General features: G+C 39.2%; 1 protein-coding gene across 2 annotated transcripts; it reads left to right on the top strand.

The window, feature by feature from the left end:
* The first annotated feature begins 7,176 nt into the window (after positions 1-7,176).
* Positions 7,177-9,761, top strand: hlx1 (H2.0-like homeo box 1 (Drosophila)). 2 transcript variants are annotated; one of them, XM_084699234.1, is made up of 4 exons: positions 7,177-7,754; positions 8,139-8,315; positions 8,555-8,739; positions 9,100-9,761. In XM_084699234.1, exons 1-4 carry the CDS (start codon positions 7,319-7,321, stop codon positions 9,412-9,414), a joined length of 1,113 nt encoding a protein of 370 aa, XP_084555360.1. In that variant the 5' UTR covers positions 7,177-7,318; the 3' UTR covers positions 9,415-9,761. The 2 variants fall into 2 exon arrangements, with proteins under 2 accessions (XP_084555360.1, XP_084555361.1); XM_084699235.1 differs by lacking the exon at positions 8,139-8,315 and having other exon boundaries at positions 7,178-7,754.
* Positions 9,762-15,878: the final 6,117 nt, after the last annotated feature.

Genomic DNA, 15,878 nt, shown 5'->3' on the forward strand with positions numbered 1-15,878 from the left:
AGAAACAAAATAGTTTAATAATAAACCGTCATTCTTCCGCTACTACAAAGTAGCCTATAGTTCCTACATAAATCGTTGCCACGCAACAGCCAGATGGACATCTTTGCCGTCTTTTTCAATTTGAAATATTCGATGCGCAGTAATATGGAATGTTAAAGAATGTTATGAGGACAACCTGTGAGGTTATGCTGGATTTTACCATAGACATATATACTATGGATTTTACAACGGCATGGAACGCGATATAGCCAATCACAATCAAGGATGGGAACAACCAGTTTTAGAATTTCTGATAACAGACCACTATGAATAACAGACCGCTGTCAAGAAAAGTGGCCTTTTTGCTTCTGATTCACGTCTTTCGTAGCACTCCGCAAGTAGTCCGGTCACTTTTCAACCCCAGCCTACTCCGTTGTTTAGCGACGTCAGCTGATTTGAAGTATAAAGAATGTTCAACGTCTATGAAGTTCAACGTCTTTGGCGAACTATTTCTCTGCTGATCAACACTACGAATGGTAACAAATACATTGTAAAAAGACACACTGTGTTAAGTAATTTTGTTGGCAAGTAGCCGTGTAATAAGCGGGATAATGTATAGAAAGCCGGTCATTGACAGCCGTTCTATACATTATCCCTTACATATCGGACACCCCTGCAGCCAATCAGAATTGAGTATTTACCCAGACCATGGTATAAGTAAGGGATAATGAAGGTATAAAACGATCAGGAAAATAAGACTTATTCCCGATAATGATCGGCGTTCTATAGCCTACATTATCACGCTTATTACACAGCTACTTGCCAGCAAAAATAACTTAACAGAGTGTGTATTTTGACAGTTTATTTGTTACCATTCGTAGTGTTGATCAGCAGAGAAATAGTTCGCCAAACACGTTGAACTTCATAGACGTTGAACATTCTTTAGGCTTCAAATCAGCTGACGTCGCTAAGCAACGGAATAGGCTACACTGGGGTTGAAAAGTTACCGGACTACTTGCGGAGTGCTACACAAGACGTGAATCCGAGGCAAAAAGGCCACTTCCCTTGACAGCGGTCAGTTATACATAGCAACGGTCTGTAATCGAAACATAATTGACCGCCGAACGTTGGGGAGCCCCATTCAAGTGAAAGGGGCATTTCACAGCATTAAGAACAGCCGTGTAATACATGGAATTACAAAATGTATGTGGTTGAGATCTTAATTGTGCTTTAGGATTAATGTACATTCTTGATTTATAAACACAATATTATTTAAAACTGAATGTTTATAGGTTTTAACGTACACAAGTAGTCCCACTGACTGGAAATAAATGCAGTTTATACATACCATAGGCCTATATATTTAGATAATGAAACATGAAATATTGAGGTGCACTTAGGACAGAAAAGGAAAAGTAAATGGACAAGTGAATTGTTTTTTTAAACAGAATTTCACATAACCTTTTGCTCTTGTGTGCAGGGGCGAATCTACCAGGGTGGTATGCAGGGACGGACTGTGGGGAAAAAGCGCCCGGGAGTTTGTACGTATTCAAACTGTGACATGTGAAATTATATGAGATGCTGGCGATGTCAGAGGGCCGGTTGGTAATAGAAGTGGGCTGGTATTTTGGACCATCCCAACCCTGTCGGCCCACCGGGGATTCTCCTGGTATCCCCGATGGCCAGTCCGCCCCTGGTGGCAAATAGCCTTGTCACCCCAGCTGCCACCCCGGTTGGCAGCTTTGAAAACAGAAACGTTTTGGCTCATTGGACATTTGCGAGAGCGAATTTCTAATATCCGAAGGCAAGTAAATGCAGCACAAGACGACGCCATCCATATTCCCTACACTGCCACCAAAGTTGCTTTCTTTTGAACACAAGGAAAGTGTGAACTGACCATAGAAGGCTTCAACTCAAGGAAGGAATCGTCGGCACTGACAGCAGACCACACCGGAGGAATGAGGTGTTAAGCAATTATCTATTAATGACTAAGAATAATTTGAAAAGCGCAGGGCTAAGATAGTTGCAATTACTTTTCCTGTTGAATTGAGGTTAATAACGTTAACTCGTGAATGCTTTGGGAAAAGCAACAACAAAGATGACCACCTTGGTAAAGTTAGTTTGAAGTTCGATATTCAACAGATATTCGAATGCCCGGTATTGTTTTATTTTAACCAGTGTTAAGCTGTTTGGCTGCCCAAACAACACATATATTTAGGGACCGTCAACAAATTACACATTTCAAAAGTCAATAGCTTTTCAACAACATGAACTTGAGCGTCAAAATTATGTTAAGATGTTGAAGATGTATGTATTCATGCTGCATAGCCTTTATTTTGTTCATTTTCATCTCAGGTTATTAAAAATAATTTTGTATTCAAAATAAATCTTCAAATTTCAATAGCTTTTTGGTCATGTGACCTATAATCCTCAAACTCATTTAAGTGTTCACTGACTATGCATACATGTTGCACAGCCTTTAGTTTTTTCATTTTTATCTCACACACTTTTTCCACGGGGTGCCACCCCTCATCCCAATCTCCTGCCACCTTCTTGCCAGCCCCTGAATATTTTTCTAGATCCGCCCATGCTTGTGTGGCAGGTGAAGTGCTGTAGGAACCCATCAGCTATAGCCTATCTATCAGTGGTTAAACACAAATCAGCAGCACAAAGAAATCCCAATTAAATTGATTCTCTCGTAGCCTACATAGAAAACTGCAATGTCTCTCTCACTCGCCCATTTTCTCGCCCTCTCATTCTCTCTCTTTGCCTCTATCTCTCTCTCGCTAAACCATACTTGTTCGCCGCGCTTATACTTCAGCCTTTATACTTTAGGGTTGATTAATTAACTATTGTACATGACAGTCACAGACAAATTGAGTAGCCTATTCAGACACCTGCTACTTTACCGTGTCTGGTTCCATTGTCATTTGGTCACCTGATAATTTGTACATTTGTTTCCACAGTGGCGTGTTACTACAACGATTAACCAATACGGCAGTTGGCCCTACAGTCCCTTGGCAATATGTGACAACTATATAGATCTCTTCTGCTGTGAGAGGTTCTGTCCAACCTCAACGCTGAAGGCTTGCTGTAAACATGTGAAATTGATCACCTCTAAACTCGTAAGTCACAGACAGTGCTCCGGGTGCACGGTGGACCTGGCTAGGGATTTTTGCACGGGGTTTTCAGAGTGCGACCCAGGCCATTGGTCACATGGGTATCATTATGCACTGTGCACTCTGCTGCGCGGCGTTCAGTGGGATGCATGCCAGGACACCGAGGGAAAAATGTAATGGTTTGTTATGATGACCTTTTGCGTTTCCATTAGTTCATTCTTCTATTTAGCACGACGACCCTGCAGTGCTCAGTGAATGTGATTTACCCCTGTGTATATTGAACCATGGAGTAATTAGGGCCTTAAGCCCTACTCGCAAGAGGCGCGGAAGACCGACTTTAATCTGCGATGAGGTTATTTTAATGTAAACAAAGAGGCTGTTAATAGACAGACAGTGGGACTGGGACTCCACCCCATTTAAAAGCTTCCATTAAAGAAGCCCTTTAGATTGTTTAAACGAAGAGACAGCCTAAGGCGAGCGAGGTTAGTCTACCACTCTAATGTCCATCTAACGACCAGTAATGTCGTTATCTACATCCTCTTTTGTGGGGAAAGCGAAAATCCGCACAATTTTATGACCACACAAGGGACAAAGACAACATTGTCCACTCTAAACTTTATTGACTAAACTTTTATTATTTTGAGAAATGACGTGGGAAAAATCTAAATGTTAAATCTATCTGTATTGGCCTACTAGGCAGCCTAAATGTAGATAAACTTTTGTTTTCGTAACACAAATAGAATTACCAAATGTATAAATACGTTTTAATGGGAAATAAGATTTACGGTTGTTCTGATTTTATTGTTTTAATTGTGACATTCATTGAGAACATTGACAACCATGAGTCATTTACAATTAACAACAATTTACAACAATTCTAGGCCTGTAGGCCTATGCATGATAGCTTCAAAGTTTAAACGCAGGGAGTTGAATTCTCAACGTTGGCGTTGAGAGCAAGCCTAAAAATTCAATTAATGTTTTTTCCATCGTTTTCCATGGAAGATAGTGATATTTCATTTGTTATGTTTCCTGCGTGATGAGTCCTGTCTCCACTGACGGGGCATGCATGCTTTCAGGCCGCATCATCCAAGCAGAGTTCCAAAACCCCAGAAACCAAAACAAACATTTAGTCACTCAAATGGTCCTGAGGCCGTAGATGATTTTACCATATATATATAAATATATATATAATTAAAAAAAAAACGTTTTTAATTCGCATGCTGACGATGTGTCCAGAGCACGTAAGTCCACCTCAGAGTCATATTCATGCCAGGTTGATCTTTAAGACTGAACAGTTAAAAATCGCACGCTTACAAACATGATTGGACGCATGATAGGCTGTATTACTTTTAATAAGACAGACATTGTCATAACATAGCCAAAAGTGCAATTTCATACAGCATTAATACAAGCCGATGAATGTAAAAAAAAACACACACACATTTGGGCTCACATTAACTGCACAATCTTGTTTTGAATTGACTTGGAATGGACAACTCCCTCAGATCTTTTTGTTCTTTTTTTTTGCAATGGAAATAGTGGCTCATTGCCATACAGAAGGCCGTGTACAATGGCCCAGGTCCCATTAAATCTGCGAAAGTTCCTTCCTGAGACAAACATTGCCAGAAATAGTCATCTTGGCCTGGTTTTATGTTTCGAAGAGGACAGCAATAATTCTCTGTTATAATAAAACGATATAATAATAAAAATAATTTAATTGAACTGATCCGAGAGCATCTCCTCTGGATAAAAGCGTCTGCTAAATTAATGTTATTGGCCAAACTAATTTTTCCTTAACATAATAAGGCTTCCTGAAAATAAGACACCAAGCAATCAAGCACAAAATGTGTGGGTCTTAAAGGGTAGCAAAGACTAGTCAAACTTTGTTTTCAACCCACTGAGTAGCCTATTGTGTGACCCATGGTTTCACAAAATCAGATTAACACAATAGTTTCAAAGGTAGGGTTCATTAAAACGGTGTTTTCTTTTACTGGGGATTGGCAATTCTTTACTTGTGTTGTGACATCCTGTTTTGCATAAACGATGGGAAATCGAGTATGGTCAGGCTCACAAGAGATGTTAAATGAGAATTACATATTGCATGCGTAAATTCAAAGTAGGCAAACACATGTCTCAAGTGAACGCCGGGTGTACTTTACCACCTTGACAGGTTTTAATGCTACTCTCAAAGGACTCGTAGACACCTTAAATAGTTTAGGCGTGCTAACCCGCATTGCTTCTCCTACATCCTCTTCCCTGGATTGTTTTGACTGCATGATCGAGGGCAAAACGTTATATTTCATTTCTAATTTTAACCCGGAAAGGTGTCACTCGAAAACTACGTGATAGGAGGCAGTCAGGGTCAGAGACACGTCCGGATTATAAAGCAAGCCATAAGAATGAGAGAGAGAGAAAGAGAGAGAGAGAGAGAGAGAGAGAGAGAGAGAGAGAGAGAGAGAGAGAGAGAGGTGTACACGCGCGCGTCTTAAGCGCATTTGATATATTTGATTGGAATGGAGATGACACTCTCACATGCACAACCATACACTTATAGCCTACACACATACACACACGCTTATTTTCAGTAATGTTCAGGGTGCGACTATTTAGTGCTGGGAATCGGTTTGCGTGACCTAATTGCTGAAAATTGAATGATTAATAGCCTACAACCCTTATATTATACTAATAATAGTTTAAACGTAATAGTAAAACGTTTTGACATTAATAATAAAACATAATGATTCTTGCATTCACTTATAATAATTACAATATTAGTAGGCCACAAAAAACGACCACGGTATGGTATTTTTGGTTGTTTATTATTAAAAGATATCAAGATTCTTAGTATCATCATTTAAGTAGCATATAATAGTTTTAGAGTAGTAATGGTATGAACATTTCCCCCCAAAATGTGTCATTGTTCAACTCCTCACTGTGGAACTTGTGACTTTGTCTGTTCTTGTACGGTAAGTCTCAAAGCATCTCCTCAGAAGTTAATTATGTTTTCGTTTTAGTGGGGAATAGATTTCCTTTGTTTATTATGAGCATAGGGACGGATTTGCGTCACCGTGCAACTTGCAGGTCGAGATAAAGTTGCACAAATATTGAAAAAAGGAAGTTCTAACAGTCATTATAAAGTTTCCTCCTTTTGCGCCGGAAGAAATAAGGATTTCTGCTGTATCCTAAAATACTAAAACAGGTTCTATTTTTGAACAAATCTAGCAGACATATCCGCTCATTTAACACGAATCATAGCCCATCAAAAACAGGATGAGCTGAATCTAATAAAAACTCTTTTGAGAAACTCCTAGGCTACCTTGTAGACTTTACGCACATATAGGCCTGTCTGCAGACGCTTGCAATGAATTTACTGGGAAGGGGTTTATTATTATGTACAATTTAAATGTAGGCCTAATACAAAAGCAATCCGAATACAAAACAATACATGTATTGCAAAACAATACATTATACATTAGATAATATAGGCTACAACTTTAGTATGTTATCAAAAGTAGCTATATCAGAAATGTTATGAATTAAAAATTATTTTACACATTGTGTAGGCTTTGTTAAGAAATATATGACCCATTGATACATTTCATAGTATATTCCTACGGATCCTACATTTAAGTGAAGTCCGCCATATGAGTGGACCGTTTGACAGTGTTTAAAGGAGCCTGCGTGGTAAACAGCTGCAATGCGATTGGAAAGAAACTTGCATTGCAGTTATTTAGAATTATTAGTTATGCGGAGAACATTTAGGTCTGGAGTTTAAGTAACCAAAGTAATTTAAATATATGTACTTTGTAGTACAGTATAATTATAAATCACACACTAGGATTATCATAAACATGTCAGACTATCTCGATAACACATAGGCCTGCAATTAGAAATACTGATTTACATAAAACACAGCCAACAATGTCTGAGTCAACCAAGACAACCAGACAAGTCAATGTCAATATCAGACGCCGAATCTCCATCGCAAGGGCGTGTTAAACGTGAGGACAGGACCTCCATTGGCTAGAAAGTAACCAATCGCTATCAGAGTTCAAACTTCATTTTGGAACCAACAGGCTATAGTTTCAGAGTTGTGAGAACTATTGCTGGCACCTACTATAAGGACACAACTATCTCTGACTCCTCACCAACGTACATGCCTATTACATTATCTTGACGACTTTGAAAAACTATAGACGTATAGACGTATAAAGTCCAGGATGTATACAGCCGGACTAAACCCGTTTTACGCATCAAACTTTAGTCTTTGGTCCGCTTACTGCACGGGGGGTTTTGCAGTGGATACAATGAAGAAACCATCATTTTGCATTGCAGACATATTACAGGTTGGGGATACCGAAAACATCCCGGGGTCGTCGGCCCTCGTGGCTCATATTGGACACCGTGCTCAGGTTCAGTCCTCCGGGTCTCCTTTGCGTCCTTCTCCGGTTGCTCCAGAGCCCTCACTTTACGGTGCGAGAGTGAACCCGGCGTCTCCGTATCACAGACATGGAATACACTTAACTTCTCTCTCAAGAACAGCGCTCAGCTCCCAACAAGCTCCCCCACCTTCAAGTAAAGACCTGAAATTCGGAATCGATAGGATATTGTCAACAGATTTCGACATGAAAATGAAAGAAACGACATCATTAAGAGGTATGTTTTAATTTGCACTTCAAAATGCACTCTAAAGTGAAGGAGTCAACCACTTGCCATTATCTAAAAACAGCTAAGATGAACTGTTTTCCCTTTCTGTCAGTAAAATAAAGCATTCAAGAAATCTATTATGCCATGAAGTCACATTCGGGGCCTCTCATTTATTAAATAACTAATGACAAAAGCAAGCACTGGAAATTTTTGTAGGCCTCATAGCCTACTTTATTTTATTTACTCTCTAAACCCTCTAATGCAAACACCTACGTTTCCACTATAAAATTGATCATTCGAGCCTCGGTTCATGTGCCTTTAGATTTTGTCAGACATGAATGATACACAAACATAGTGGTAATATTTATTGGTTTATCTCTCGCCCTGTAACAGATCTTACATCCATTGTTAGCTCGAACCGTCAGTCAGGGATTCACGTCCCAGTGCAGCCCTCGGCGAACCACTACTTCGCGTCCATAGACCCTGGGATGAGCGACGCATCCTCCATGATGAGCTCACTAAACAGCGCCAGGCAATCAGGGCAGCATCAGTTTCAGGACACCTTCCCAGGTAGACGTCCTTACGTACAGGGCCTTTTAGACACACAGGGTATAATGGCGTCCAATCAGACAATTTTTCACTACATTAAGATAAGATTTACTAGTGCCCATATTCGTAAATATTTGGTGCATGGTAGCCTGTCCCCTGTCTAAATTTATCTAATTTGGTGTGTGCTGAGCAAGTGACCTTTTTCTTCATACTTTATGAAATATCATTCCCTTATCCTCTGTGTCTTTCTATTTGTGCAGGTCCGTATGCTGTCCTTACGAAAGACACAATGCCACAGACATACAAAAGGAAAAGGTCTTGGTCCAGGGCAGTCTTCTCTAACCTGCAGCGAAAGGGACTTGAGAAACGCTTTGAAATACAAAAATATGTGACCAAACCTGACAGAAAACAACTGGCTGCAATGCTTGGACTTACAGACGCACAGGTACGTTTTATTGATTTATAATAACCAAGCCGGGTTATACAACTTAATTTCAAAACACCACTATTGCGCATGGTTTTGTAGTCAGAGACAGGAAGTTTCCACTCAAGGATACACCCCACAATTTAGCCTGTAAGCAGTAGCCTACCTTACACAATGGATACTTCTGAGGGAATAAAAGTCAATTACAACAAATTATTGCAAATGGGGAGGTCACAGAGGGTACACTTTATGATAAAATAATTCATCAAACACACACAAGCACTAGTTTGATTTGCGGAGTAGGCTATGGAAACGTCAATTTATCTGAGATAATTTCACTCTGTACATGTTTAGTCTTTAACTCTTGTCATTACTTTGCAGGTCAAAGTATGGTTCCAGAACAGGCGTATGAAGTGGAGACATTCTAAAGAAGCACAAGCACAGAAAGACAAGGAGAAGGAGCAGCCAGACAAAACACTTGTAGAGACCGAGCCCAAAGAACCGGAGGAGTCCGAGTGTGAGAGTGAGGCGAGCGAATCTGAATTCGATGAGGGACAAGAAGACAAGAGTGATGTTGACATCACTGAACATATTAAGACTAGTGTCATCATGACAGGGGCTACCCCAGTGAATACAGCGGAGACAACAATCGATCCTCTCACAGACGCTGTGGCATCATCGCAAATGGCGATGTGAATGGACTTGGTCAATTTTCGTCATTTGCTAACGGTAATTGAAGTATTTTTATAATTGAGGCAGATATTATTGAAATGCATATATAGGTTTATGCTGTGCAAAGCATCAGCTATGTGCCTATTTTTTAAGTTCCATAAGAATAACATCTTTAGGAGCACCATGTGCATGACCCTTTTCTTAAATGAAGGAAATATTCAGTTGTGAATTTTAACCACTTTTTCAACATTATGAAAATCTCTGAATATTAAACAATGATGATGTAATTTTCCCTCAAAGTATTGATGCATATTGTTGTATAATTTGCACTGAAAATATTGTAAATAAAAGGTTTCTTACATTTAAGCCTATGCACAGACCAAACATGTATTTATTTATGTAAATGCAGAATAATATATATATTGTTGTTGATATAGTCATAATGTTATTTTGATATTATATAGACATAATATAATTTTTAAGTTATGTTATTACTATTATTCAAGCTATGTTTAATAGGCTACTGTAATTGACTTCTCTCCTCTTTCCCCATTTCTTGTCAGATGGTCTTTGTAGTCCAAATGCATAATTTATGTCTCTAATTTTCAGTTTTGAAGCTGATTTCGGACAAAACTATGTGATTGAACTCCCAGGTTACAAGTGTTCATAGTAAGAGTTGTATTTCTAGTCTATAGGCCAAAAAACAAATCACACCATTTATTTCTCATTTTGCTCCTTTCAAAACATTCAGAGACGAGTTACAGTACAGTATCATCAATAGCTTTTTACTGTGGCACACATGGTGATTGCGTATAAGCTATTCTAATGAACATGCTGCCTTGGCAAAATATAACAGCACACCAGAGTGTGGTTAGCAATCATTTGCTGCTTTTAGTTAGATTAGATTAGGTAGCGAAGTTTTCCTGAATCCTCAAAAGAAGGCGTTAACACTTGTAAGGTAATGCATACTCTGAGATATTTCTGACTTTATTCAGTGCAGAATTATACATAAATTGATTCACTTGTTGGTCAGTTGTTGCTCGATAACTTTGGCCTCTTCTTTGTCTCTGTGTGGGACCAGCACTGGTGAATGACAGTGAATCCAAGCCTTAGAGCTAGGACTAGGCTATTAGACCTCAGCATCACAGTCTTTATTTCTCCATTGAAGGTAATTTAACAGGATCATAATGTTAATTCAAGCTCTGGAGGGCTGAAATCATGAATTTAATCATTTAATATAGTATATTTAATTTCTATTGTTAAATATTAGTCATAAACTTTTGACAAATTATCATTTGACATCACTTGGCTCTTCCCTTACCATGTTACAGTAATATAAGTCAGTTAAGTTATTTTCTACAAAAAATGCTAGAAGAAATCTGGGGTGCTTCAGAAAGCGGCAGGAGCAGAGGGAAATTTATAGTTTGTATACATTTGCTGGCTCCAGAAATCAGCAAAGAAATGGACAAGTATATTTTATATATCCAGGCGCTGATCTAATAATCAAAACTATCTCCATTTATGGACATCTATACTTCTCAAGTAAGCCAACAGACAGGCAATAAAGTTGGTTGCTAAATGCCCTGTTTTGATAACAGATATAATTCATTAATACAGAAATAATGCAACAAACTTCACACTGGCTAAACCTCCTAAGCCTATAATGTCAGCTTCTCACAACATTCCACATGAAAGAGGCAGGCTTGTGTTCTTCTAGACATCATCCTAGTCCTATTATTTTCCCGCTGGAACCCTCACATGTAGCTATATGTTCTGGATGTTTTGCTGTTTAAAGATAAATAAGGGCAGTAGGTCAATTTTGTTACATGAAATACTAGTACTATTACTACTATACTTTGTTATGATGTGGTGTTACGATTCATAATTGACACAGGATACAGTTTTGTCCGACATGGCCAATAATATTACATGAAATACCATTACTATTACTACTACTATGTTTTGGTGTGATCTTTCGATCAATTATTGACACAGGATACAGTTTTGGCCAACAGCAAATACTGCATGCAGATATGCAAGATTAAATAAACTAAATCATTTACAACATGCCTTGTGTTTAGGAATTATATTGGTTTGTGATTTGGGAGTCTGTATTCACTTCTATGGCCTCAGGATGACACAACGTCAACTAGAAGTATTGTACATAGGCCTACAGGACGCAGCACATTCCAGCCTGATGTTATGCCATCAGTGAGCCCCACAAGCCCCTCGCCCATGCCTGTTAAGACCATTGGTGTCTGTGAGAATAATTACATTTTAAAAGACACTCATAAATCTGTGACATTCCCTGATGCTCTCTCTTCAATGAAAAATGAAAAATCATTTTCTTAGCATAGTGCATAATATAAGTGACACTGTGTTTTTAGCAATCCCATTTCTATGTTTACCTTAAAATTAATCTTGCTTGTAAGGTTACTATTACATTCAATAGACCTTGAGATAGTTACTGACCATGAAAAGGTCTTCCATAATACAGGGTTGTGTGAGAGAAACAACTTAATAGAAAATGACCCAGTCCCAGACCACCACCAGAAGTTCTCCCCACCATGGCGTCCACTTTCCTCTCCTCCGGAAAGAAGGATGACCCCTGGAGATCAACCGTTTTTCCGTTTAAGCCCAGCATCTTGAATTTCATTTCTCGTTCTCGCTCCTCACTACCTGCTGCCTCGTGTTTCTTTTCCATGAGAGACACATTACACCAACACTTAAATGAACTAATGTGCCCTTGCTCATAAAGCACTCTGACTGTAGTCATGAAGTAGGTAGTGTTCTTCTTTATCCTAGCTCTTAATTCATGCTAGCCCAATGGGATGTTGGTTAAGTATCAGACTGACCTGTTTTCATGGAATAGAGACACGGCTCTGGATAGTTTATCAGTGAAGTATTAAATGTTAAGCACACGTATAAAACGTCTAGGTGGGTTGATTCTGAAATTACCCGTGAAAAGTTGTAAATTACGTAAGTATTTGCAAACATAAAATAACAATAACAAGCCTAACGCTTAACATAATACTGAGAGGCCTTGATTTGTGAACTACCCTAAGAACATTTATGGCTAGGATAGGAGAAAGTCCATCTGGACCATATTTAATGTCAGCCTTCTCTCTCCAGTTAAACCTGTTGTATACATCCCCTTTGGCAACCCATAACAGGGTAACACATAAAACATATCAACCTCAAAGATTCTCCAGTATTCAGTCTTTGAAAAAGTAACTGTGTAAAACAAATTACTGTTGAAAAATCTTTGGGGGTTTCATCCGCCAAACACAACCAAGTTGAAGGATTAGTATGACTGCCACTGTGACATCTCCAGCACCTTGAAGCATTATCCGTGAAGTTTGTTGATAAGTTGATGGAGATGTCTGCTGTATTACCACAATGATTCAATGCTGGCAGCCAACGTGACACTGATAGAGGACAAAAGCAACATCAAAATTCCACAAATTACTGAATATTAAGCTGGAAAGAATGGCAAAAGTCACTGACAAAGGGGAGTTCATTTCTTCATATCTGGTGTACAAAGTCCTCAATATAAGTATAAACATAAAATCAGATCATAATTTGAACACGATAATGATCTGTTCATGCTAAATCTGCAGCCACTTGATATCAAAGCCCTTGGCCACCATGAAAGATCTAGCCATCATGTGTAAATACTGACTAGGAATCCTGCAAGGGAGTCATCTTGAGTCAGCCAGTTAATTTAGGCAGAAACATTTCATTTGGTTATATTTTGGGTGCTGCTCATCTCAATGGTGCATTTTATTCAGTCACTCTTTGGGGATGTGTGTGCTGACCAAGGTGTGTTTGTTCCATCGAAGATTTATGAGACTGTGCCGGGATGCTCTCTACTAAATGAGCCCTGAGTCATCAGCATGAGAGAGGACTTCCACACAAGCCTAGAAAAATATTGTTGCACCGTATAAAACCTTTAATTTGATATCATGCCAAAACTGTTTCCAGCCTTCATGTTAATCAGTAATTCAGTGGTATAACATGTATTAAATATGTTATTTATCTGCCATTATTGCAGTTCTAATAGTTTGAATATAATCAAAATGCGAAACTGTATTCCATTTGAAACAGACCACCAATACTGGCTTTATGTTTTATATTTGCATCAAATGTTGCCAAAATCTTTCTGTGAAAAAAAATAATCTTTGAACGATGCCTTAAAAAATCCTGCAGGTATCAAAATATCATTTCAGTCTATCCCTTTGTAATCATAAATGTATAAATGATAAAACATGAATTTCTCATTTATGAAGTATATGTAAATATTTGTCTGAACACTTCAAGATTATTATATAACTTCCCAAAATGAATCCTGAACCAAACATGTTCTCCAATGTTGAAAACTGAACCCTTCATACAGAAGCTGTCGCCACATTTCCAAAACCTGCGTTATTAAGTGCTTTTTTAACATGGTTGCAGTTTCCAAGCAACTTGGCCTTGCTTTCAAAACCAAACCCTCGCCAACTGTTGGGAGAGGAAGAAAAAAGGCATCCCAAGTTAAATTTAAAGATGTGTTTCTCTTGGAAGGTTTGCTCTGCTGCCATAAACCAAGGGAGACATTTTCATACTCTGCATTTTTCATGGTTTCTCTCAAGTTCCCTCCCTTCCTCTCTCACTCCACCTTGGCTCCAGAGTTACCTACTCCTGCACTGGCTGGGCCACCACAGCCAGCAGGGCACCATGGGGCAGTGAAAACCCTGCTGTGAGTTCCTCCCTCTTAGCCTGAACAGAAGCTCTCCCCTTGGAACAACCAGAGTTTTCTTTGGAAGGCACACAGACAGCAGAGTCCTCAGAGGGAGTGCCACCTGGACACCCCTACTTAAAAACTCTTTCACCGCCCGTCTCAAATAATACCCTGCCTGCACACTCACCACTGATCGCCAACAGCCATCAGTTATGATCTAAAAGGCCCTTTGACCTGCCTTAATGTGGACATAAAGGAATTATTTTCTTACAGACAGCAGCCATGTCATTCTGGGACAAATACTGGGGTGAACACTGTTAGTTGGGAGGAGTGGTGAGATTTGGTATTAATTAGTACTCTGGGATGGCCTCTTTCCAGCCCCCTGCCTGTTTCCATAGAAGCTGAATTCAGGGAGTGCTGTACACAGAGACTGGGGCGCTACAGCAGTGCACCTGGCCTGCCTGCTTACACATTAACACAGACAGAGATGATGGAAAAGATCTTTCATTCATACGGTGGTCATGGCCTGGACACAACCAAGACTTGAAATCCTGTTTCTAAAAGTGGGTTGAGCCAACAGTGGCTTCATGATTGTGTTTGAAGTTTCAGTGCAAGCATCAGAGCTGTTAAGCACCAACAAAGAGAGTTCTTTCTAGCTGCCAAGTGTGTCATGATTTCCATGGTTAACTAATGTTCAGGAAGGAACTGTTTAGCGCTAATGTTTCACTTGATGATCACACTGATAGCATAAGGTATTTAAGGTGCTGTTGGACAAAACAATAATTCGCAAAGCTTTCCAAGGCCTTCCCCATCTCATTCTTTATCTCATTGCAGAAACCATAGGCTATACAGTTCATTATATTCCAGTAATGAATGGAATATACATTGCTTATTTAAAATGATTGAATACAGGGTGAACTAATTTGTGTGTTACTGTAATGCAATGGAACAGTATGTGACAGGACACATCTTGCATGAGATAACCTGCTGGTGTGCAGGACGAGAAGAGATGTTAAGCATAGCCTGAGGTTTGCTCAGTTCCCCTTCATCAGCCTTATCGTGGCTCACAGATGCAGTTTAATGTGGAAGAGCGCCTAAAATGAAACAGCAACACTGTATATGAATCTATTTACATCAAGATATACATCTTGTACATCTTGTCAAACTGGAGCCCAATAGCAACATGTTTTTGGCTTGTGAAATAATAAGGAGGCCTAAAAGAGCCTATTAGCACATTTTTTGGTGTGATCTGATTGAAGTTTGGTTAATGTGGTCACATAAAATATGTTACACGCTTTCATGGCTGTCATTTGAAATTCCATTGCAAGAAAATGTATTGTGTAATCACATCATATTTTTATGGAAACTAACATCAAACATTTCTTTCTAAATTTGTGAGGGCTGTTCAATGTGTGAAAGGAAAATGACTGATGCAAAACAGCAATAGATAAACTGTATTTGTCTTTTTGTGCTAAATAAACAGTTTGCGACTTGTTTGTTGCTGTTAGGGAAGAGAAACTGGGGTCTGTGTTCAGACCACCTTGGTGAACTATCCCAGCAGCCTAAATGAGCTCATTCTTCATGTCCTTTTATCAGATAATGCCTTCATTATCTGACTCAGGCTCCATTGATCATATGTATGTGCTCCTCTAAGCTTTTTTGCACACGCATGTGTTCATGTGCATTTGTTTGTACATGGCTGTGCGTGCATGCTCATGTAGATGTGTGTGCGTGTGCAAATGTGAGCGTGTCAGCGTGTGAAAGTCGG

This window comes from Hypomesus nipponensis, chromosome 6 (assembly GCF_054491055.1).
Source record: "Hypomesus nipponensis isolate SF chromosome 6, ASM5449105v1, whole genome shotgun sequence".
NCBI lineage: Eukaryota > Metazoa > Chordata > Actinopteri > Osmeriformes > Osmeridae > Hypomesus > Hypomesus nipponensis.